The sequence below is a fragment of the Loxodonta africana genome, chromosome 13, assembly GCF_030014295.1.
Source record: "Loxodonta africana isolate mLoxAfr1 chromosome 13, mLoxAfr1.hap2, whole genome shotgun sequence".
Classification (NCBI taxonomy): domain Eukaryota; kingdom Metazoa; phylum Chordata; class Mammalia; order Proboscidea; family Elephantidae; genus Loxodonta; species Loxodonta africana.
This window is the reverse complement of record NC_087354.1, coordinates 57,184,883-57,210,599: the sequence shown is the minus strand read 5'-3', so window position 1 is coordinate 57,210,599 and position 25,717 is coordinate 57,184,883. Positions and strand designations below refer to the sequence as shown.

At 38.5% G+C, this 25,717-nt stretch overlaps 1 protein-coding gene and 1 pseudogene across 2 annotated transcripts in view; one reads left to right on the top strand and one right to left on the bottom strand.

Annotated features, from left to right (window-relative positions):
- The window catches only part of ADAM10 (ADAM metallopeptidase domain 10), a 165,509-nt gene that overhangs the window by 98,380 nt on the left and 41,412 nt on the right, over positions 1 to 25,717 (bottom strand). For both annotated transcript variants that reach the window (XM_064267488.1, XM_064267489.1), the window contains exon 2: positions 17,517 to 17,667. In XM_064267488.1, coding sequence (XP_064123558.1) covers positions 17,517 to 17,667 — 151 coding nt within the window. The remainder of the gene's footprint in view (positions 1 to 17,516; positions 17,668 to 25,717) is intronic.
- Positions 6,657 to 9,393, top strand: LOC135233060 (AMSH-like protease; annotated as a pseudogene).

The following is a 25,717-nucleotide window of genomic DNA, read 5'->3' as shown; positions in this document are numbered from 1 at the left end:
GAATCACACAGACTTACATAATATATAAGCTATAACTTTAGGAGGAAACCATCATGGCCTTGGTGCAGCCAAAGACATGTTAAGACACAAAAACATAAACTATAAAAGAAAAAATGAATAAAACTGGCTTTCTCCTGGAAACCTGTTCAACATTATTTATCAACAGAGAAATGCAAACTAGAACCACAATGAGACACTACCACCATCCCTACCAGAGGGGCACTCTCACGCGTTACAGATGGGGATGTAAAATGGGATAACCACTTTGGAAAACTGACAATTTTTTTTATAAAATAAATATACAAAAACCTTATGATCCAGTGATTGCACTCCTAAATATACAAAAACCTTATGATCCAGTGATTGCACTCCAAGAGAAATGAAAACATAAGACATGTCCACATAAAGAATTCCACCTCGTGTCTGTCAGGCAGTCACACCTGGGGGTTTGCATGTTGCTGGGATACTACAATCAAGATACATTGACAATTACTGGTGACTGGAATGTGAAAATTGGAAACAAAGAAGGGCTGGTAGTTGGAATATACAGCCTTGGTGACAGAAACAACACCAGAGATCACATGACAGAATTTTGCAATACCAACGACTTCTTCATTGCAAATATCTTTTCAACAACATAAACAGGGACTATACATGTGGACAGTGCCAGATGGAATAAACAAGAATCAAATCCACCACATCTGTGGAAAGAAGATGACGGAAAAGCTCAATAAACTCAATATTATCAGTCATAACAAGGCCAGGGGCTGGCTGCAGAACAGACCATCAACTGCTCATATGCACGTTCAAGCTGAAGCTGAACAAAATTAGAGCAATTCCACGAGAGCCAAAGTATGACCTTGAGTATATCCCAACTGAATTTAGAGAACATCTCAAGAATACATTTGATGGACTGAATACTAATGACCAAAGACCAGACAAGTTGTAGAATAACATCAAGGGCACCATACATGAAGAATGCAAGAGGTCATTAAAAAGGCAGCAAAGAAAGAAAAGGCCAAAATGGACATCAGAAGGAAATCTGAAACTTGCTTTTGAATGTAGCACAGCTAAAGCGAAAGAAGAAATGATGAAATAAAAGAGCTAAACAGAAAATTTCAAAGGGTGGCCTGAGAAGACAAAGTACCGTATTATAATGAAATGTGCGAAGACCTGGAGATAGAAAGCCAAATAGGAAAAAACATGCTCGGAATTTCTCAAGCTGAAAGAACTGAAGAAAAAAATTCAAGCCTCAAGTTGCAATAGTGAAGGATTCTACAGGGGAGAAATCTAAATGATGCAGGAAGCATCCACAAGAATATAGATGGAATACAGAGTTACTGTACCAAAAAGAATTGGTCAATATTCAGCCATTTCAGGAGGTAACATGTGATCAAAAACCAATGGTACTGAAGGAAGAGGTCCCTGCACTGAAGGCACCAGTGGAAAACAAGGCTCCAGGAATTGATGGAATACCAATTGAGATGTTTCAACAAATGGAAGCAGTGCTGGAAATGCTCACTGGTCTATGCCAAGAAATTTGAAAGACAGCTACCTCATCAACCAACTGGAAGAGATCCATATTTGTGCCCATACCAAAGAAAGGTGATCCAACAGAATGTAGAAATTATCAAACAATATCATTACTATCACACACAAGTAAAATTTTGCTGAAGATCGTTCCAAAGCAGCTGCAGCCGTACATCAACGGGGAACTACCAGAAATTCAGGCCGGATTCAGAAGAGGATGTGGAACCGGGAGTATCATTGCTGATGTCAGATGGATCCTGGCTGAAAGCAGAGAATACAGGAAAGATGTTTACCTGTGTTTTACTGACTATGATGTTTAAACTGACTGTGTGGATCATAACAAATTATGGATAATATTGCAAAGAACTGGAATTCCAGAACACTTAATTGGGCTCGTGAGGAACCTGTATGTAGACCAAGAGGCAACTGTTCGAACAGAACAAGGGGATACTGAGTGGTTTAAAGTCAAGAATGGTGTGTGTCAGGTTGTATCCTTTCACCATAGTTATTCAATCCATATGCTGGGCAAATAATCCGAGAAGCTCGACTATATGAAGAATGTGGCATCAGGATTGGAGGAGGCCTCATAACTACCTACTTTGTGCAGATGATACTAACCCTGCTTGCTGAAAGTGAAGAGGACTACTGATGAAGATCAAAGACCACGGCCTTCAGTATGAATTACATCTCAACATAAAGAAAACAAAAATCCTCACAACTCGACCAATAAGCAACATCATGACAAACAGAGGAAAGATGAAGTTTTCAAGGATTTCATTTTACTTGGATCCACAATCAACACCCACGGCAGCAGTAGTCAAGAAATCAAAAGATGCACTGCACTGGGCAAATCTCTGCCAAAAAAAAACCTCTTTAAACTGTTTAAAAGCAGAGATGTCACTTTAAAGACTAAGGCGCGCCAGACCCAAGCCATGGTGTTTTCAATCACCTCATATGCATGTGAAAGCTGGGCAACGAATAAGGAAGGCAGAAGAAGACCTGACGCTTTTGAATATGGTGTTGTCAAAGAATATTGAACATACTGTGTGCACTTCCAGAAGAACAAACAGATCTGTCTCTGAAGTACAGCCAGAATGTACCTTAGTAGCAAGGATGGTGAGAATTCACCTCACATATTTCGGACATGTTATCAGAAGGGATCAGTCCCTGGAGAAGGACATCACGCTTGTAAAGTAGAGGATCAGCGAAAAAGAGGAAGACCCTTAAGGAGACGGATCGACATAGGGTTGTGATGATGAGCTCAAGCACGGCAACAATTGTGAGGATGGCGCAGGACTAGGCAGTGTTTCCTTCTGTTGTACATAGGGTCGCTATGAGTCTGAACAGACTCCATGGCACCTAACAACAACAACAAACACAAAGAACTGGACATGATAACTAAAAACTAGAAATAGCCTAAAAATCCCAGTGCCATCAAGTCAATTCCGACCCACAGCAGCCCTACAGGACAGAGTAGAACTGCCCATAGAGTTTCCAAGGAGTACCTGGTGGATTCAAACTGCCGACCCTTTGGTTAGCAGCCATAGCACTTAACCACTACGCCACCAGGGTTTCCGAAATAGCCTAAATGTCCATCAATAAATAAAGAGATAAACAAATTGTGGCTTTTTCATACAATGGCAAACTATTAAGCAATATAAAAAAATCAAACTACTAAATACAGGCACTTTTGTGAAGACAAAAAAAACACACACAGTATAATCCCATTTATATGCAATTCTAGAACAGGCAAAACCTATCTATAGTGACAGAAACAGATCAGTGGTTGCCTGAGGAGGGGGGAAACTAGCAGTAAAGAGGAATGAAGAAATTTTTCGGTCTGATGAAAACATTCTATATCTTGGTTCAAGTGGTGGTAACACAAGTATATATATTTGTCCAACCATGCACTTAAAATGAATATATTCTATTTTATGTAAATTATACCTCAATAAAGGTGATAAAAAAAGAAAAAAAGACAACTCATTTTCCATGCAAATAGGGATGAGTAGGGTATAATTTCAAAGTGTTTCCCGTTTTGAACATTGTCTATTTTGTCTTTTCCTTAATTTCATGTCAATCCTGGCACCCTTTTATTTTCAGACTGCACTCATTTGGTCACTTGACAAACTCTAGTCAAAAACTCCTAGGTCTTCCTTGGTGCTGTGACAAAGACTCTAAGCTAAGAAAGAGACCTTAGAGCCTCAAGGTTCCCAACTACTGCAGCATGCAATCGACAAAGCCAAACACATCTTCAAAACGGAGACTTCACAGAAATGGTAAACCAGCAGCTTATCCTTGACCAACGGGGCTGTCTGCCTAAATTCTCGTTGACCATGCTGTCTCTTCGTGAAATTACTTTTGCCAATTGATGGACAGGAAATTCTTGATCATATATGCAAGTGTAAATGTATTTTTATAAGGAATCATACTTTGAAAAATATGAATTTATCATTATATTTTTAAAGATACTATATAAATTTAAAAAGACAGCCTGTTGTCATCAAGTCAATTCCGACTCATAACGACCCTACAAGACAAAGCAGAACTGCCCCATTGGGTTTCCAAGGCTGTAATCTTTATGCGAGCACACTGCCACATCTTTCTCCCGTGGATCAGCTGGTGGGCTCAAACCACAAACCTTTCGGTTAGCAGCTGAGCACTTTAACCACTGTGCCACCAGGGCTCCTACACCATGTAAACGTTGCCTCTGAGAGAGCACTTTTGTCAAACAGACTAAACACTGAATGTCGAAGGGCTGAATGTATTTGTTATTCAGGATTTATTATTCAGCAAAATTTGTTAGTATTCTACATGGCAAAAAAAATTGGGCAAAAGCTTCAGTAAGACATCCAAGTTCAATATAAGAAGAGTCCATTTTACACCTTCCACCCCCCAAAAATAGTTTTACATCACTTAAGATGTCTAAGCACAGGCTACATAACCACCCTAGAGGGATGTTACAATAGAAGTTAAGTAAGACCCTTCTATTCCTGATATTGATTTTATAATAAGAAAATCATCTTATATCCACAAAATATTATCACTTTTGATTTAAACTGGATTAAACCATAAATAAAATCAGTTCTCAATTATCCATGCAGAGTCAAACAGCAATAACAAAATATCAAATTTACTATATCACCAAAATGTTCTGCTCTTACTAATATCAAATTCAATTTGCATGTAAAATATACATAACAGAGAAGGGAATGAGAAAGAGCCTTGGAAGCTGGGTAAATAGTAGAAAGAAGCTACAGTGAAGCAAGTCTGTCACACCTATAAAATGGATAAGCTACAAACGAAGAGCCGAGAGTGAGACATAGTTTATCCCAATAACCAGGCCACTGGATTCCAACTTCCTAATTGCAATTCTGGTACCATCTGTTTGACAGTTCATATCTTTTTGCTATTTTAGTATTTATATAAAATGCAAACGGTAACATATTATAAAATAATAATAATAAAAAGTAGCTGGCTGGCAAACCACATGCTACCTTCTTAGTTTCTCTACAAAAAAAAAAAATCTGAGAACAACCTGATCCTGTAATTGTTTAAACTTTGATCCAAAGGTCAAAAAACTGCAGTGAACACTGCTTTATAAAAATCACCATATTCCAAACAGCTGGGGTATAGAAGAAAATTGTGTGGCCAGAGATGCCTTTCTTAGCAGTAAAAGCCCCAAGAGACTCAGCTGAGGTACTGCCAGAGTGATGCTCATACAGAGCTTTACTGGTGGATCACTGTATCTCATCCTCACAGGAACGCTGCAAGGGGGGCCTGCCTCAGTGTCACAGACCACCAGTTAGAACTGAACTCTAGTCTCGGTCACTGCCTATCCCTCTTTCCACCATGCTAAACGCCCCTCAAGCAAGTGATACAAAAGGTCACGCTAATACATCCTGAGTATGGTAGTGGTTTTCACGTAATATTATCGTCTCCATCAAGTCACCTTTTAGTCAGAACAAATGCAAATAAGATACAGAAATGAAAACAGAACCTCATTTGATGTTCACTGAAAATTGCACTTTAATCTAAAAGAACCGAGCAACACCCTGAGAAATTCTCTTTGATTATGAATGCCTGAGCCACTTTCTAGACTATGGCTAAACTCTGTCCCATTTTCCTATGTTTCTTTAAGCAAGTCTAATTCTTTTTTTTAATTATTATAATACCTTACACTGTCATCAAAGATACACTTTAGATTTCCTTCAAGGAGGTAAGACACCCTACAAAGAACTTATTGCATGAGCCATGTTTTCCTATCCTCAGATTTAATCACTGTATTGATTCTATGGATCGTTATAATTTTGTCTCTCATCTTGATTCTGGGAGTTCTAATCTAACTCTTCTCTGGCTTTCTTCGGTGGCATTATACTACAATTGTAAGGTATAGAGTGAAGTTATACGAGGACAAAATCAGCTAACAAAGGACAGTGATTTGAAAAAAATACACGAAACAGATGCAAAGGAGCCCAGGCAGCCAATTTCCCAGCTTCAGTGTTCTGAAGATGTAGCTGTACCTTGTGGTAATAATAGCTGGTTTTCCTTTTCGGGCTTTAGGAAAGCACTCTACATCTAAACTGGACAACTAAAAGAGGTACAGGAACCACCTTTGATGACGAACAATGATATAAATTATGTTAGGGCATGATTCTACAAATCCCTGGAAGGTCATGTACCCTCTATATCTTTATATAAAATAATCAGAAATCCTGGTGGTGTAGTGGTTAAGAGCTATGACTGTTATCCAAAAGGTCGGCAGTTTGAATTCACCAGGCACTCCTCGGAAACCCAATGGCGCAGTTCTACTCCATCCTATAGGGTTGCTATGAGTCGGAATTGACTCGACAGGAACAGGTTTGGTTTTCTGGTTTTCACAGAGTAGAAAGAAGTTGCTTTTTCCCACGGGATTTCCATTTACCTAAAGATAGTGTAGCTCTGATTCTCAGGAGGAAACAGCAACAGATCAAGGGCACACCCCCTAAACTGAAGCCACAACAGGACAAAAAGCCACAACAGATGAAGTACCTTGACAAAGCAGGGAGGAAGCCCTGCTTCTGAGCATCATTGGTGTAACTGGGAGTCCCAAAGCACAGGACTGTCTTCACGAATAGGTGTCAGTCATGTCTAAACAGAACAGGCCTGTGGTAGGCCCCACACTGGGTTAGTGATTTCTAGTACTAGTTCTAGTTCTAAAACTGCACTTAACCAGGGCGGCCCTCATGTCTACAGACATTCTTCTCCTTAACTTCACCTTCCTCTTAACGAAGTTGCTTGAGTCTCCATCCAAACTGTTTTTTAAGACGAATTGCCAGTGTTAACATCAAATACTACTATGAGTCAGATGTCTTAGTCTATTTCCTCCAGTACATTTCTGAAACAGAAAAGACCTTTTTTTTCCAAATTATCTTACAGAAGCCCAAGATTTAAAAAATAAACAGGATACAACAGAACAGGCTGGTGGACGTGGAAAAGAAAGAGTCTGCCCGTGTGCACCCCCCGGACAGTGCCTGAGGCATCCTCCACAGAAATTCCAGGGCTCCACAGTCTGAAAAACACAGTTCCAGGCTTAACTGACAGTCCTGAGATAGATAAATTATCTTACAGTACATAAACAAGAACCTACAAGAGTTCCCAAGGAAGGTAAAAAACTAAAACTTGCGTTAAAATAAGTAACTGCATGCTGTATAAGACAAACAGATCATTGGTGTGAGTTCTTCTTCACGTAAAGGAGCGCCAACGGAAGACTCTGCCATAATGGCGTGATTACAGAATACACTATCACATGTATCATACACCACTACAGAATACATGGTCACATGTATCATATATGACTACAGAATACACAGTCGCATGTATCATACACAACTACAGAATACATGAGTACATGTATTATACACGATTACAGAATACATGACTACCTGCATTATACATGATCACAAAACACACGATTACATGTATCATACAGAACTACAAAATACAGGGTCACACGTATCACACACAACCACAGAATACACGGTCGCATATATCACACACGGCCACAGGATACAGTCACATGTATCACACACAACCACAGAATACACGGTTGCATGTACCACGCACGACCATAGAGTACAAGTTCGCATGTATCACGCACGACCACAGAATACAGTCGCATGTATCACGCATGACTATAGGATACACAGTTGCATGTATCACGCACGACCACAGAATACACGGTCGCATGTACCGTGCACGACCATAGAGTACAAGTTCGCATGTATCACGCACGACCACAGAATACAGTCACATGTATCACGCACGACTACAGGATACACAGTCACATGTATCACGTGCCACCACAGAATACACCATCGCATGTATCATGTGTGACTATAGGATACACAGTTGCATGTATCACGCACAACCACAGAATACACGGTTGCATGTATCACGCATGGCCACAGAATATACAGTCGCATGTATCACACACGACCACAGAATATACGGTCGCATGTATCACGCACGATCACAGAATACATGGTCGCATGTATCACCCGTGATTACGTGTATTATAAATGATTACAGAATACATAACTACATCTATTATACATGATTACAGAATACATGATTACATGTACCACACATGATTACATGTACCACACGATTACATGTATTATACACAATTACAGAATACACAACTACCTGTATTATACATGATGACAGAATATACGAATGCATGTAATATACATGATTACAAGTACATCAAGTATTACTCATAATCACAGATAAGTAAATGTATCTACAGGCAAAAAAAAAAAAAAAGTTTCCAACCTCATGCAACCATGTAGGCAAACAACTGGCAAGCAAAACTACAACACATAACAACACTGAAACAGTAACAAGATTTAAGCGCAGAGGAAGACTTCAATTATTCAGATACCTAACGTAAATCAAATGTATAAAATCCTAAAGAAGTGAAAAAGGATATTTTAAGGAAATGTTAACATAGAATACCAAGAATATCTGCAAAGCAAAAGTGAATAAAGCTGAAGTCCTTTTAAAACTGGAGAATCAGAGGCTGACAGGCAGAAAGAAAACAGACCGCTCAGATACGCCAGTGGCAGCTAGAATCAGAGCAGTTTCTGTTTTTCAAAGATCAACTCAAGCAGCAAGAATTAACCTAGGGTCAGAGCCGCAGTGAGGAAGCCCTGGTGTTGTCGGAGCAGACTCACGGAGTGCTTTGTTGAACCTATTTGCAGATCAACCTGGGCAAAGTGAATGCTAGCCACTCTCCTTTTGTAAACAGGGCCTTCAGCTCCACTGCTACTCTAAGTGCTGTTTAGAGTTTAGTGGCTGAAGGATGGGGTGCGTAAATCTTGCCAGGAGATCTTTGCTACAGCCTTCTGCTGCTGGCAAAGTCTAAAACAGTAAGAAGACTAGAAACCTGTGGAATGGTCTGTGGAAAACTAACACATAACAAACTTACTATTGCCCATGTAATAGTGCCAAAGCAGTCTGCAGGACCAGACTACGCACTGTTGAGAGTGTAGAAGAATTATTCAAAGTTCAGGACCAAGACCATCTCCTCACTCTGGGATGGGTTCATACGCATCCCACCCAAAATGCATTCTCACCCACTGCGCTCATCTGCACGCTCACTGTCCCCATCAGCTCATGCTGCCAGAGGCTATGGCCATCGTTTGTTCACCAAAGCATAAGGACACTGGCGTCTTAAGGCTCACCACTGCTGGTACACTTAAGGTGCCTGCTTGTAAAAAGAGGGACTTTCATTGACACACCAAGGACCCTAGGATATTCAGTATATGCAAACATGTGTTGGTAAAAGACATAAAAATAATTGTGCTGGATCTGAGGTGATACGTTCTGAAGGTCAGCACGATCAGCTCTAGGCACCTACCCATGGACACATGGTTGATGAATTTTCTTAAGAAACGACAAATTTATACATTTTAGGTCAGAAAACTTGGTATTTATTGCTCTTCTACACTTTGAAGCTTTCTTGGGGGCTGGTCACAGTGGTATTAAATCAATACCTATTAATGTACCCAAATGCTACGATCTGATAATAAATTGTGCCGCAAACAACAACAAAATTGAACCACCACTAAAGAGGGTAAGATCTTCCTGACTATACAATATTTAACCTGAAAATCTATTGCTTAATATTGTAGTGTACTTTATTACCCATCAAATTAAATACGCCACAGTAGCTGGAACTTTACTTCTTCTTGTTAAACTCTATGAAAAAGGCCAGTCATAAATAAAAGTATTAGTTGTACATAAAAAAAAAAACATAGCCTACGTAAATTCATCTCCCTTAGCAGCACTTTCCAACACCCATCTGTGAGTCTGTCATACTGTGGTGCCTTGCGTGTTACTGAAAGCTATGCTATCAGTATCCCAAATGCCAGCCGGGTCACTATGATGAACAGGTTTCAGGGAAGCTAAGACAGACTAGGAAGAAAGGCCTGCCAATCTACTTCTGAAAATTAGCCAGTAAAACTTTATGTATTACAACAAAATATCATCTAACTCGCTTGACACATCACCAGGAGGGATCAATCACTGGAGGAGGACATCAAGTTGGGTGAAGGAGTAAGCCAGCAAGGGCAAGGGAAGCCCCTCATGAGATGGATCGGCACAATGGCCACAATGATAGACTCAGACATGCCAGCAATCATGATTAAGCAGGCCCAGGCAACGTTTTGTCCTGTCGTACATAAGGTTGCTGTGAGCTATCTGTCAGCACTTTATGTGTATAAATATTATACTCCCTTCATACTGCTTCATGCATTCATGCCTTCATTCATTCATTCATTCACTCTTTCAATGAAACTTAAATGAAGACCACCTATGTAAGACACATAAGTAAGACTCAGGCTCTGCCCTTCAGGCTCACAGGGAAGACATATGCATGAAAACAGACTTAATGAAATGTGATAAATGCATTAACCAGCACACACACATGCATACTGCTCAGTGAGCTTAGAGGAAAAAGAAAGGCTCAGGGGGGTATACTGCTCAGGCACCCCATTTGTCAGAACTTATCCAAGGGAAGCAATTTCTAAAATCTAGGAAACAGTTTAACTTCTTAGCAAAGCTGAGTGGTGTATTTTAACTCTGTATTTATTTTCAACATATTTTAAAATTCTAATAAATATTACTGAAATTTGTTTCAAAATATCTTTCTTCAACAACTGTAACACTGGCTCAAGTGGTACTCTTATTTTCAAACAACTTTCAACTTTATTTTCAAACAATGGTTTTTCATGGAATTCTTAAGAACTGACTTCAGGTTCTGAAGAATCCAAACATTTCTTCATTTAACAGTAAAATCTATAAACTTGGAATATGACACATCCTTTATTATTTAGGAAGTTTGGGAAGCTAGGCTGAAAGAAGTTTATGTGTTTAGGCATAAAACAAATTCCAGGAAGAATGCCTTTAATATTTATATACACTTATGTTGTTGTTAGGTACATTGAGTCGGTTCCGATTCATAGCAACCCTAAGTACAACAGAACAAAACACTGCCCTGTCCTGCGCCATGCTCACAATCGTTGTTATGCTTAAGCCCATTGTTGCAGCCACTGTGTCAATTCATCTCCTTGAGGGCCTTCCTCTTTTCCGCTGACCATGTACTTTACCAAGCATGATGTCCTTCTCCAGGGACTGATCCCTACTGACAACATGCCCAAAGTATGTAAGGCACAGTCTCGCCATCCTTGCTTCTAGAGAGCATTCTGGCTGTACTTTTTCCAAGACACATTTGTTCATTCTTTTGGCAGTCCATGGTATACTCAATATTTTTTGGCAACACCACAATTTCAAAAGTGTCAACTCTTCCTCCGTCTTCCTTATTCATTGTCCAGCTTTTCCATGCATATGATGTGACTGAAAATACTATGACTTGGGTCAGGGGCACCTTAGTTTTCAAGATGACATCTTTGCTTTTCAAAACTTTAAAGTCCCTTGCAGCAGATATGCTCAATGCAACGCGTCTTTTAATTTCTTGACAGCTGCTTCCATGGGTGTTGATTGTGGATTCAAGTAAAATGAAATCCTTGACAGCTTCAATTTTTTCACCATTTATGATGATGTTGCTTATTGGTCCAGTTGTGAGGATTTTTGTTTTCTGTTGAGGTGTAATCCATACTGAAGGCTGTGGTCTTCGATCATCCGTAAGTGCTTCAAGTCCTCTTCACTTTCAGCAAGCAACGTTGTGTCATCTGCATAATGCAGGTTGTTAATGAGTCTTTCTCCAATCTGATGCCCCATTCTTCTGCATGTCATCCAGCTTCTCAGATCATTTGCTCAGCATACAGACTGAATAGGTATGGAAAAAGGATATAACCCAGACACACCTTTCCTGACTTTAAATCACGCAGTATCCCCTTGTTCTGTTCACACAACTGTCTCTTGATTGATGTACAGGTTCCTCATGAGCACAATTAAGTGTTCTGGAATTTCCATTCTTCACAATGTTATCCATAATTTGTTATGATCCACACAATCCAATGCCTTTGCATAGTCAATAAAACACAGGTAAACATCCCTCTGGTATTCTCTGCTTTCAGCCAGGATCCATCTCACATTAGCAACCTCTTCTTAATCAGGCCTGAATTTCTGGCAGTTCCCTGTCAATATACCGCTGCAGCTGCTTTTGAATGATCTTCAACAAAATTTTGCTTGCGTGTGATATTAATGATACTGTTCAATAATTTCCACTTTGGTTGGATCGCCTTTTTTGGGAATACGTACAAATATGAATCTCTTTCAGTCGGTTGGCCAGGTAGCTGTCTTCCAAATTTCCTGGCATAGACAGGTGAGCGCTTCCAGCACTGAATCCGTTTGCTGAAACATCTCAATTGGTATTCTGTCAATTCCCGGGTCCTTGTTTTTTGCCAATGTCTTCAGTGTAGCTTAGACTTCTTCCTTCAGTACCACTGGTTCCTGATCATATGCTACCTCTTGAAATGGCTGAATGTCAACAAATTCCTTCTGGAATAATGACTCTGTGTATTCTTTCCATCTTCTTTTGATGCTTCCTGCGTCATTTAATATTTTCCCCGTAGAATCCTTCACTATTGCAACTCGAGGCTTGAATTTTTTCCTCAGTTCATTCAGCTTGAGAAATGCGGAGGATGTTCTTCCCTTGTGGTTTCCTCTCTCCAGCTCTTTGTGCATGTCATTATAATACATTGTCTTCTTGGGCTGTCCTTTGAAATCTTCTGTTCAGTTCTTCTACTTCATCATTTCTTCCTTTTGCTTTAGCTGCTTGACATTCAAGTCGCTTCTAACATCCATTTTGGTCTTTTCTTTTTTCCCTGTCTTTTTAATGACTCTTGCTGTCTTCCCGGATGATGTCATTCCACAACTCATCTGGTCTTCGGTCATTAGTGTTCAACACATCAAATCTATTCTTGAGATAGTCTCTAAATTCAGATGGGAAATACCCTAAGTCCTACTACAGCTCTCGTGGACTTGCTCTAATTTTCTTCAGTTTCAACTTTAACTTGCATATGAACAACTGATGATCTGTCCCACAGTCACTCCCTGGCCTTGTTCTGACTGATGATGCTAAGCTTTCCCATCGTCTCCTTCCACAGCTGCAGTCAATTTGATTCCTGTGTATTCTATTTGACGAGTGCCATGTGTATAGGCGCCCTTTACACTGGTGAAAAAAGGTATCTGCAATGAAGAAGTCGTTGGTCTTCCAAGATTCTATCATGTGATCTCCGGCATCATTTCTAACACCAAGGCTACATTTTCCAACTTCCAAGCCTTCTTCATTTGCAACTCTCACATTCCAATCACCAGTAATCATCAATGCATCCTGGTTGCATAGTCGATCAATTTCAGACTACAGACATTGGTAAAAGTCAATTTCTTCATCTTTGGCCTTAGTGGTTGGTGCATAAATTTGAATAATACTCGGATTAACGGGTCTTCCTTGTAGGTGTATGAATATTATCCTATCACTGACAGCATTGTACTTCAGGATAGATCTTGAAATGTTCTTTTTGTCAATGAATGCAATGCCATTCCCCTTCAAGTTGTCATTTCCAGATAGTAGACCATATGACTGTCTGATTCAAAATGGCCAATACCAGGCCATTTCAGCTCACTAAGGCCTAGGATAACAATGTTCATGCGTTCTATTTCATCTTTGACAATTTCCAATCTTCCTAGATTCATACTTCGTACATTCCAGGTTCCGATTATTAATGGATGTTTGCAGCTATTTCTTCTCATTTTGAGTCGTGCCACATCAGCAAATAAAGATCCAGAAAGTCTGACTCCATCCAGGTCATTAAGGTTGACTCTACTTTGAGGAGGCAGCTCTTCCCCAGTTGTCTTTTCAGTGCCTTCCAACCTGGGGGGGCTCAGCTTCTGGCACTATATCAGACAATGTTCTGCTGCTATTCCTAAGATTTTCACTGGCTAAGTCTTTTCAGAAGTAGGCTGTCAGATCCTTCTTCTTCCTAGTCTGCCTTAGTCTGGAACCTCAGCTAAAACCTGTTTGCCATGGGCGACCCTGCTGGTAGCTGAATACCACTTGGCGTAGCTTTCAGCATTACAGCAACATGCAAGCCCCATAGTACAACAAACTGACAGACAGGTAGGGAATATACACTTATACACATATATATACATACACACACAGGCTGTGCTACTACTCGGAAATGCAAGTCTTAATTGTCTGACTAAGCAGAATCCCTTTCAAATACATTCCCCTTTGTATGCCTTGAGTTAACTGTACAGTATTTAATGTATCCTGTAATTTATTAAAGTATATTGATATTCTAGTGGGCTAAGCCCCACTAAATAAAAGGGCAAAATGGGAAGAAACTCTTCAAAAAGATGAAAAAAGTGGATTAACAAGTCTAGCCACAATGCACAAGGTCCTTATATATTTCATAGCCTGGGCTACAGTTAACTGCGGCCAAAAGCTGTCCCAAGGCTATATTCATAATATAGCTTGGTCTTCCAATAAACACACTGTTGCTTTATCATAATGACTCTATTAGTAGTACAAATTTGTAATTTGCATTACAAACTTATTAACCAAATAATCAAAATTTATATGTAGATGCAAATCATGTTTAGGAGGGGTTGTACTGTACCAAACTACAATTTTTTATATGGTAGACAGGGAAGTGAAGCTTAGCATGAAGTATATAATTATACTACACAAGTCATTCTGTAGGCCTATTTTGAGGAAAAGCAGACATAAGAACGTATCATCACATTTTTAACTAAGGTATGTTAGGTAGGTGGTTATAATAACCATGTTGTAGGGCGCAAATTCTGACAGTCTAAATATACAAATACAATAACTGAGACAACAATATATCTGAAATTGGATATATTCTAGAGAATACAGTGTCTTTATTAGTTACAGGGATTTTTGTTAAAAGATTTAGCATGACCACTTATATACAGCACGAGATTTCCTACTTCGGAGACCTTTTCCGAGAGCCTCAGCCAGGGCTGAGTTCTCCCTCCTTAAAGCACATATCATATTATTACAATGTCTTATGTATATCTTATTGCTCCCATTGGATCTACATTTAATTTATATTTCTATCATCCATGGAGCCCTGTTAAGAGCTCAGCTGCTAACCAGAAGGTCGGCAGTTCGAACCCACCAGCCACTCCTTGGAAACCCTAAAGGGCAGTTCTACTCCATCCAATAGGGTCACTATGAGTCAGAGGTGACTCAACAGCAACGGGTTTGAGTTTTTGGTATCATCCATAGTCCCAAGAAGGTAACTTTTAGCTGGCAGCCAATAAATATTTGTTGGATAACTGAATAACAGCACTCTCTCTCTCACTCACGTGCGTGCGCACGCACACACACGAGCTAAGGATTTGGTTTTTGCCACACATGCTCTGAATTATGTGACAGACCCAATAAAAATTTAATGATGCAACAGGAATGTGGTATCCAAACTAAATCCAAGCTAAAATCTCACCTCTTCCTTTTGGCAACCAAACAATACTTGGGATTAATTAAAAATAAATAAATAAACCTGTTGCTGTTGAGACGATTCTGACCGATAGCAACCCTACAGGACAGAGGAGAACTGCCCAATAGGGTTTCCAAGGAACAGCTGGTGGATTAGAACTGCTGACCTTTTGGTTAGTAGCCAAGCTCTTAACCACTATGCTACCTTATTTTGAGATGGTCACTAAAAATTTAGGAAGGCTAGTGATTGCATATTATTTCATGATACTAATAAAGAACGGGTAGAGGATATCAGAGACTTAGAGAAGAACTCGTCTACAGGACAAGTAGTATGTAGGAACCAGGCCTCGTCTACGCTGAGACCAGAACAAGATGGTGCCCAGCTACCACTATCACTATAAAAAAAAAAATAAAATAAACTGACACTGATAGGATGGGAAAAAATGTGGGAAAAATTTCAAATTCCTTTAAAGAAAAAAAAAAAGACCTACTGGACTGGTTGAGACTGGAAGGACTACCCAAGACTACTGTCCTGAGATACTCTTCAGACCTTGAATCAAAACTAATCCTTGAGATCACCATGCAGCTAAATAACAAATTAACTCAAAAAATAATGAAAATCACCCGTAAATACTGTGCTCCTTTAAAAAAATCACCTATATGAGACCAAACCGTCAACAATTATTTTAAAACAAAGATGAAAATGTGAGCGGTAGGAAAACTAGATTAATGGAAACGGAACAACCAAAATGGAAATAATGAACATGTTTACGTATTGTGATGAATGTAACCAATGTCACAGAACAACCTGTGTGCAAATTGTTGACAGGGAACCTAAACTGCTGTGTAAACCTTCACTGAAAACATAGTAAAGTATTATCAATAAATTAAAGAGCAGGGTAAATTTACGGGGTGTCTCAAAAACCAAATAAAGAAATCTGGCTAACAGCCATGAATTGGCAGTTTTAGAGTAAGCAGCTGACATGAAAACAGAAGCATTTACGGAAGACTTGTCATGTAACACTAGCAGGATACTTTCAATGATGAACAGAGTAGAAGCTGGGAAACCTCTTTGTTGTTGCTGTTAGTTGCCATCAACTCAATTCTAACTCACAACGATCCCACACATACACAGTAGAACTGCTCCACAGGATTTTCAAGGCTATGACCTTTCAGAAACAGATTACTAGGCCTATCTTCCCAGGAGCCTCTTGGTAGGTTCAAATCGCCAGCCTTTCAGCTAGTAGTCTAGAGCGTAACCGCTTGTGGAGATGAGTAACACAGGTCTCAATCAGGGTTCATTAATACAAAAAGTACAAAAAGAATAGATTTACTAATTACAGCAGGCAAGACAAAGAGCCTGACAAACTTAAGATTTTGTATCGAAGTACCCATACCAGAAAGAAAGAATACCAGCAAGGTCTGCGTCAAATCTATGCTGTGTAACTTTAAACAAGTTGTTTAACTTCTCTGAGGCCTTAGTTTCCTGAGTATAAAAGGATATTTACCTACGCACCTAGAACAAAATAGCCACTCGATGAATGTGCCTTTACCTCACTCCCTTCATCCCTTAGCAATCCTGAGAAATGAGGAGTAAAGCAGGTAATCCACCTACCAGCTGATAAAGCTGAGTTCATGAGAAACCGAAGGACTTACTCAAAGGTATGCAACTAGTTACTCTCACTGTTGGCATCAGATGACAGATCGGTTGACCATAAAATATGTACGTAGTAGTGGGAATTTTCTTTGAAAAATATATCCTCTAATATTATAACAATAAAGGATCTGATGAATAAATTTAACATTTAAATTTGACTGTTTCCTTAACAATATAAAAAGAGCGATCCATTTAAAAGACATTTTTTAATGTATGTATCAAATTTCGGAGGAGGCTGACTTTCCAAATGGGGATCTTTCCATTAGAGAAGGAAAATTAAGGGAATACATTTTTTCTCTGAATTTAGATTGAATATAAGAGTTGTTCAGACATAGGAAAGAATTTACTCACCTTCCATGGGCATGGAAATCTAGGTGTAAAAACTGGTCCTCGTGCGAAACTGCTCTTTTGGCACGCTGGTGTTTTTGGTGTAATGAATCCATATCATAAGATAATCCTTCATAATGTCTAATGTATTTATTTAAAGGATTTCCATACTGACCTATAAAAAAATAAACAAAAGTTTAAATTAGTATGATCTTGAAGGCCTCTTCTAGTTCTTTTTTTTTTTCCTGCTCAGGGAGTTTGGATGTGTCTATGGAGCTTCCATGACCTTGCCTCGTACAAGTTGGGCTGGCTTCCCCAGTATTGTGTACTGTCTTACCCTTCACCAAAGCTACCACTTATCTTTTGTCTCTTTAGTGTTTTTCCATCCCCATCCCTCCCCTTCCTCGTAACCACCAAAGATTGTTTCTTTTTGTGTGTAAACATTTTTATGAATTTTTATAGTGGTCTCATACAATATCTGTCCTTTTGTGACATTTCACTCAGCACAAGGCCCTCCAGATATATCCATGTTGTGGGATGCTTTGCAGATTCATCATTGTGCTCTATCGCTGCACAGTACTTCATTGCGTGTACATACCACAGTTTATTTATCCATTCATCTGTTGGTGGGCATTTACGTTGGGAATATTTTTTTCTTGTAGTACTTTATGTTGCTCTATCTTCTGACTTGTGCAGCTTCTGATAAGAGTTCTGTTATCGTAACCTTTGTTCCTTTGTATCCATTCATCTGTTGATGGGCATCTAGGTTGTTTCCATCTTTTTGCTATTGTCAACAATGCTGCAATCAACATGGGTATGCATATGTCTACTTGTGCGACGACTCTTATTTCTCCAGGATACATGCCTAAGAGTGGAACTGCTGGATCATATGGTATTTCTATTTCTAGCTTTCTAAGGAACCCCCATATCATCTTCCAAAATGATTGTATCATTTTGCATTCCCACCAACAGTGCATAAGAGTTCCGATCTTCCCGCAGCCTCTCCAATATTTGTTATTTCCTGTTTTTTTTAATCCATGCCAGTAACACAGGGGGAGATAGTATCTCATTGTGGTTTGATTTGCATTTCTCTAATGGTACTGATAGCGAGCATTTCCTCATGTGTCTTCTTTGGTGAAGTGTCTGTTCATTTCCCTTGTCTTTTTGTTGTAGAGATGGTGGATTTTCCTGTATATTTTAAGAAATTATACCTTCCTCTTCTAGTTCTTAACATGCTACTATGATTATTCAATATCTATGAATATGTATGAAAGTAACTGTCTCACTAATCAGTATTTTTTTTAACATTTTGTAATGAGAATTTTCAAGTATACACTAAAGTCTGAACATTAGATGTGTATCTGTCCTGTCTTTTATCAGGTTAAGTTCCCTTCTACTCTGCTGATAACAACTACCAAAAACACATGCTGACTTTTGTCAACTGCTCTTTCTGCAACTATTAAAATACTTATATAGTTTTTCTTTTTAGCTTATTAATATAGTGAATTAAATACACAAAATTTCCAATGTTAAACCAAACCTGTGTTCCAGGGATAAACCCACTTGAGCATTGTATATTATCTTTTATATATTGTTGAGTTCTATTTGCTAGAAATTTTATAATTTTTGCACCTATGTTCATGAAGAGGAGCCCTGGTGGTGCAGTGGTTAAGCACTCAGCTAACCAAGAGGTCAGCGGTTTGAACCCACCAACCATTTGGCGGGAAAAAGATGCGGCAGTTTGCTTCCATAAAGATTTATAGCCTTGGAAACGCTACGGGACAGTTCTCCCATTCTACAGGGCCACTGTGAGTTTGAATCAACTCGACAGCAATGGGTTTGGATGTTCACAAGGGACACTGGTCTCCAGTTTTCTTGTACTGTCTTTCTTAAGTTTTAGTCTAAGTGTAATGTTGGCCTCAAAAAATGAGTTGGGAAGTACTACCTCTTCTTTGATTTTCTGGGGGAATTTATGTAGAATTGGCATTATCTCCTCTGTAGTGTTTGGTAGAATTCACCACTGAAGTCATCTTGGCCTAGAGTTTTCTTCGTAGAAAGGTTTGTAACTACAATTTCAATTTCCTAAAGAGCTATTTAGGTTATCTATTTCTTCTTGAGCAAGCTTTGGTAGTTTGTGATTTTCAAAGAATTATCCACTTCATCCAAATTGTTGGATTTATGGAGATAAACTTGTTCATAATATTCCAATTACATTTTTGGTATCTGTAGAATCTGTAGTGATGTCATCTCTCTCATTCCTGATGTTGGTAGTCTATATCTTCACTCTTTTGTTCCTGATAAAGCTGGCTGGAGATTTATCAATTTTATTATCTTGTCAAAGAACCACCTTTTAGTTTCTTTGATTTTTCTTCATTATTATCTGTTTTCTAGTACATTGATTTTTTTACCTTGCTCTTTATTGTTTCTTTTGTATTACTTACTTTGAATTTATTTTGTTTTTTCTTTTTCATGAGTCCATTGATTTAAGACCCTTTTTCTAATACAGAAGTTTGGTGCCATAAATTGTTTCCTAAGGACTGCTTTAACAGCATCTCACAAATTGTTATGTCATGTTTTCATTTTAATTCAGTTCATCATACTTTCTAATTTTCCTCTGAGTTCTTCTTTGATCAACTGTTACTCAGAAGTCTGTTACCCAGTTTCCAGATATTGGGAAATTTTTCAGGTATCCCTTATTGATTTCTAATTTAATTACACTATAGTAAGAGAGACACCTTGGTGGCACAGTGGATAAGAGCTACAGCTGCTGACCAAAACGCTAGCAGTGGAAATCTACCAGTCACTCCTTGGAAACCCTATGGGGCAGTTCTACTCTGTTCTCTAGGGTTGCTATGAGCCAGAATCGACTCAAAAGCAATGGGTATAGTGAGAGAACATATTTTTATGAATTTAATCCTTTTAAATACATTGAGACTTATTTTATGCCTAGACTATGATCCATGTTTATAAATGTTTCACATGTACTTGAAAAGAATGTGTATGCTGCTTTTATTAGGTGAGTTCTCTAAGTGTCAGTTTTTGTTCTTATTAGATAGAGCATTTCCATACACGTCAATCAGGTCAAGTCGGTTGGTAGTGCTGTGCAAGTCTATATCCTTACTGATTTTCTGTCCTATTATTGAGAGACGGGTATTTAAATCTGTCTAGAATTGTGGTTTGTCTATTCTCCTTGCAATTCTATCACTTTTTGCTTCATGTATTTCTGAAGCATCCTTATTACATGCATAAATGTTTATGATTATTATGCCCATTGGATGAATTCACTTTGTCATTATCAAATGATCTTTTTTATCCCTTGTAACATTCTAAGCTCTAAAATCTGATAATATATTACTATATGTCTGATATTAATACAGCCATCCCATCTTTTTTTTAACATGTTATCTTTTTTCCATTTTTTAAATTTATTTTCATCTTTTTATTTAAAATGTGTTCCTTTAAAGCACACAAGTGGCATAGGGGAAACCTCTTAGACATAACTAAGCACCTCACAGCTCCCCGGCTCGAAGGCAAAGGACCACAGACTTGGGGGACACCCACATCAATTGGCACAACATAGTTCTTAAAGACAATGTTCTACATCCTACTTTAGTGAGTAGCGTTTAGAGTCTTAAAAGCTTGTGAGCTGCCACCTAAGTTACAATTATCGGGCCCTTCTAGCCTGGAGCAAAAGAGAGGGAAAAAAACAAAAGACCCAAGGGAGCAATTAGTCCAGAGGACTAACGAATCACGTGAACCACAGCCCACATGACTCAGAGACCAGGAGAACTAGATGGTGCCTGGCTAGCACTACTGACTGCTCTACCTGGGATTACAACAGAGGGTCCCAGACAGAGCTGGAGAAAAATGAAGAATAAATGATCAAACTCACAAAAAAGACCAGACTTATTGGTCTGACATAAACTGGAGGAACCCGAGTCTATGGCCCCCAGACACCCTTCTAACTCAGACTTGATGCCATCCCTGAAGTTCACCTTTCAACCACAGATTAAGCAAGCCTATAAGACAAACAATAACACACCTGAGGAATGTGTTACTTAGATCAATGAAGTATATGAGATCAAATGGGCAACACCTGCCCAGGAACAAAGATGACAAGGCAGGAGGGAACAGGAAACTGGATGAATGTACACAGTGAACCCAGAGTGGAAAGGGAAAGTGGAAGAATGCTGACACAATGCAGGACTACACCCAAAGCCATGAAATAATAACTAATTTGCTCTGTAAACTTTCACCTACATCACAATTTTAAAAAAATGTTTTCCTTGTAGGCAGCATCTAGTTAAGTCTTCCTTTTTTTCCACTATAACCATCCCTGCCTTTTAACTTGAGTGTTTACACCATTTATATTGAAAGTGGTTACTGATGTGGTTAGGTGTAAGTCTATTACCTTGTTATTGTCTATCTGTCTCACTGTTCTTTGTTCTTTTTCCCTCTTGTTTGCGCTTTCCTGACTTCTTTTGGACTAATTATTTTTAATGACTCCATTTTATTTCTTTGCTCACTTATTAGCTACAACTTTGTTTGGTTATGTTCCCGACTGCTCTGGGGTTTATACAATTCATCCACCAAGTGATATTAAACCACTTCATGTACAATATAAAAACCTGGCATTGGTATACTTCTATTTCTCTCCTTCTGGCCTCTAAAGATTTGCAGGCATAGATTTTACTTACAAATATATCATAAACCCTACAATACACTGTTTGTTATTTTGGTTTAAACATTTATATTTAAAGAGATTTAAATAAAATTTTTTTTTGTATCATTTCCAGTGCTCTTTAATCCTTTGTGTAGGTTCATATTTTCACCTGGTCATTTTCCTTATACCTGACTGACTTCCTTTAACATTTCTTCTGTTATTGATGAATGTGTCCAGCTTTTATACATCTGTAAGAGTTTTTTTTTTTCTTTTTTTTTTCCTTCATTTTTGAATGATAGTTTCACTGGGTATGGAATTCAAGGTTGACCGCTGTTTACAGGTGTTTTGTTTTTTCTGTTAGTACTTTAAAAGTGCTGTTCCACTATCTTTCCACCCATACTCTTTCTGACAAGAGATCTACTGTCATCCTTATCTTTGCTTCTCTGAACATAATGTATCTTTTTTTCTCTACTTTTAAGATTTTCTTCTTTATTACTGTTTTGAGCAATTTGATTATGACATACATTGCTATAGTTTTCTTCATATTTCTCGAGCTTTGGTTTCAGTGAGCTACATGGATCTTGCATTTATGTTTTGTTTTTTTTTTAGCCATTATTTCATCAAATGTTTTCTGATCCTCCCCACCCCTTCAAGGACTCCAATTAAAAGTATACTCCAAACAAACCAACAGACAAAAAAAACACCAAGCCATTTGTCAACAAGTCGATTCCAGATCATAGCGACCCTATAAGGCAGAGTAGAACTACCCCATAGGGTTTCCAAGGAGCAACTGGTAGATTTGAACTGCTAACCTTTTGGTTAGCAGCTGACCTCTTAACCACTGCACCACCAGGGCTCCACAAGTATATCAGGCCACTTGAAATTGTCTCACAGCTCACTGGTAGTCTTATAAGTTTTTAAACTTCCTTTTTAAATTCCTTTTTCTCTAGTGTTTCATGTTAGATAGTTTCTATTGCTATGTTCACTAATCATCTGCAATATCTGTCATTAATTCCATCCAGTATTTATCATCTAATACTTTTCATGTCTAGAAGTTATATTTCAGTCTGTCTTATATCTTCTATGTCTCTACTTCACTTTTTGAACATATAAAATACAGTTATAATAACTCTTTTAATGTTATTTTCTAATTCTAATGCCTATGTCAGTTCTGGGATTTGCTTCCAGTTGACTGATTACTCTCCTCATTAGGGGTCATGTCTTCCCGCTTCACTGTATGCCTCATAATCTTTGAATGAATTGATGCCAGACATTGTAAATTTTACCTTGCAGGGTGCTGGACATTTTTTGTATTTCTACAAATATCCCTGAGTTTTGTTCTGCAACACAGTATAGTTACTGTAATCCTTCTGGGTCTTGCTTTTATGATTTGCTAGGTAGGTCCAGAGCCGTGCTCAGTCTAAGGATAATTATTCCCCAGTACTGAAGCAATACTATCTGAGTACTTTACCCAATGCTCCACAAATTATAAGTTTTCCAGACTGGCCGATGAGAACAGGCACCACTCCTGGCCCGATGTAAGTACTTAGCACGTTTTCTCTAATATTTTCTTAAGATTCTTTCCTGGTCTCAGGTAAGTTTCTTCACATGTATGCGCTGATCAGTACTCTGCTAAACACTTTTAAGGCAAGCTTTCTTCAGTAAGGGAAGCCTTCTCTAGATCTCAGGGATTCTCTTTCTACGCAGCTCTTTGCACTCTGATAATTCTGCTCTGTGAATGTTAGCCACCTTAGTCTCCTTTGATTCCTGGCTCCATCTCCTCAGGGAGTTCACTGGGCTCCACCTAGTTCCCTCTCATAGCACCACAGCCATGAAATTTCCTCAAGAAAGAAAGCTGAAGCAATCGTAGGGCTTAGCTCATTTGTCTCCCCTCTCTCAGGACTCACTGACAGCCAGTGTCTTAAAAAGCATTGTTTTACATATTTTCTCTAATTTTGTTGGTTTGTTTAGGCAAGAGGGTAAATCTGGTCCTTGTTACTCCAGCTTAGCCAGGAGCAGAAGTCAAAAACACTGATTCTTCAACAAATCAAGGAAAATTTCTTCTTGAAACTACCCTCTTTTACAAAACAAATATTTTTAAAAACCTATAATGGCTCACCTAATGATTGAAAAAGTCTAAGTGCTCTACCATTAAAACGTCCTGTTTAAGTACTTTAGTGGCTATTCACTATACAGTTAAGGGCACACACTCTTAAGTCAAATTATTTGGGCTTGAATCTTACTACCTTCGTTTATTAGCTTATTTAAATGAACAACCCCTCAACTTCATTCTCCCATCTGTAAAATGGGGAGAAGTACCTCTCTTTTAAGGCTGTTACACAGATTAAATGATTTAAACCATGTGTGTCAATTAGCAAGGTACATAACTATACAGTAAAGCCTCATACTGTTCATCATCTCTCCCCACCCCCCCTTTTCCTAAACTTGCCTTTAAAACCTACATACACAAATTGAGGCCATAAATTCTGGAATAAAAAACAGAGAGGGGTTTGAATTTTGGTACTTCTTAGACACAACCATATGGGCTGATTATTTAACTTTCTTTAAATCTCAGGGTTTGTTTTTTTTTTTTTTTCCATCTATAAAATGGAGACAGCAATCTTGCCTTAAATGCATAGAAACTGTCTAGCACAAAGCCTGGCTTGAAAGGACCACTGAACTTAAACTATTTTTGAGTTGCCATTCAATTTAAATTACTATTGCATTATTTCATCCTCCTCTAGAATGCATTTCTCTCAAGAAGTGAAAGGAATAAAGTCCAAAACTAGGGTCTAAAACAATCTTTGTAACTAGCAAAGAAAGCAGAGTGAAGCCAGTGTATAACAGATAATAAAGCCTGCCAGTGTGGACCTTTACAAAACAAGACTAAACAGTGGAATATTCTACTAATGCATTTTCCATAATCTTTAAAAATATTTTTAAGTTTATATTTGGGTTTTAAAAAATACCCCACAGAAGAGAAGAAATCAAGACTAGAAACTGTAGTATGGGGGCTTTTGAGTATTTTCTTTCTTTTTGAAAATCAAATGCAAAACTACAAAGACAGTAAAAAGATCGATGGTTGCCAGGGGTTGGGAGAAGGGATAAATAGGTGGAACATGGGATATTTTTAGGGTTGTGAAACTATTCTGTATGATATTGCAATGGTGGATACATATTATACATTTGTCCAAACCCACAGAACTGTACAACACAAAGAGTAAACCCCAACGTAAACTATAGGCTTTACATAATAATAACGTATCAGTGTTGATTCATCAATCATAACAAATGTACCACAGGTATGCAAGATGTAGATAAAAGGGGGAACTATGGGGTGGGGGGGGGCACATGGGAATCCTCTGTACACCTAAAACTGCTCCAAAAAACAAGGTCTATTAATTTAAAAATAGCAAATGTAAGAATTCTATTGGATTACTGAACTGGATATCTTACAGGTGGGCCGAGGAGCCAAAGAGTAAGCTTGGCTTTGCAAAGCTGCTGCTTCCACTCCTTTTTCAGCACTAAAAAAAGTCAAGTTCTAATCCATGGTTCAGATAAA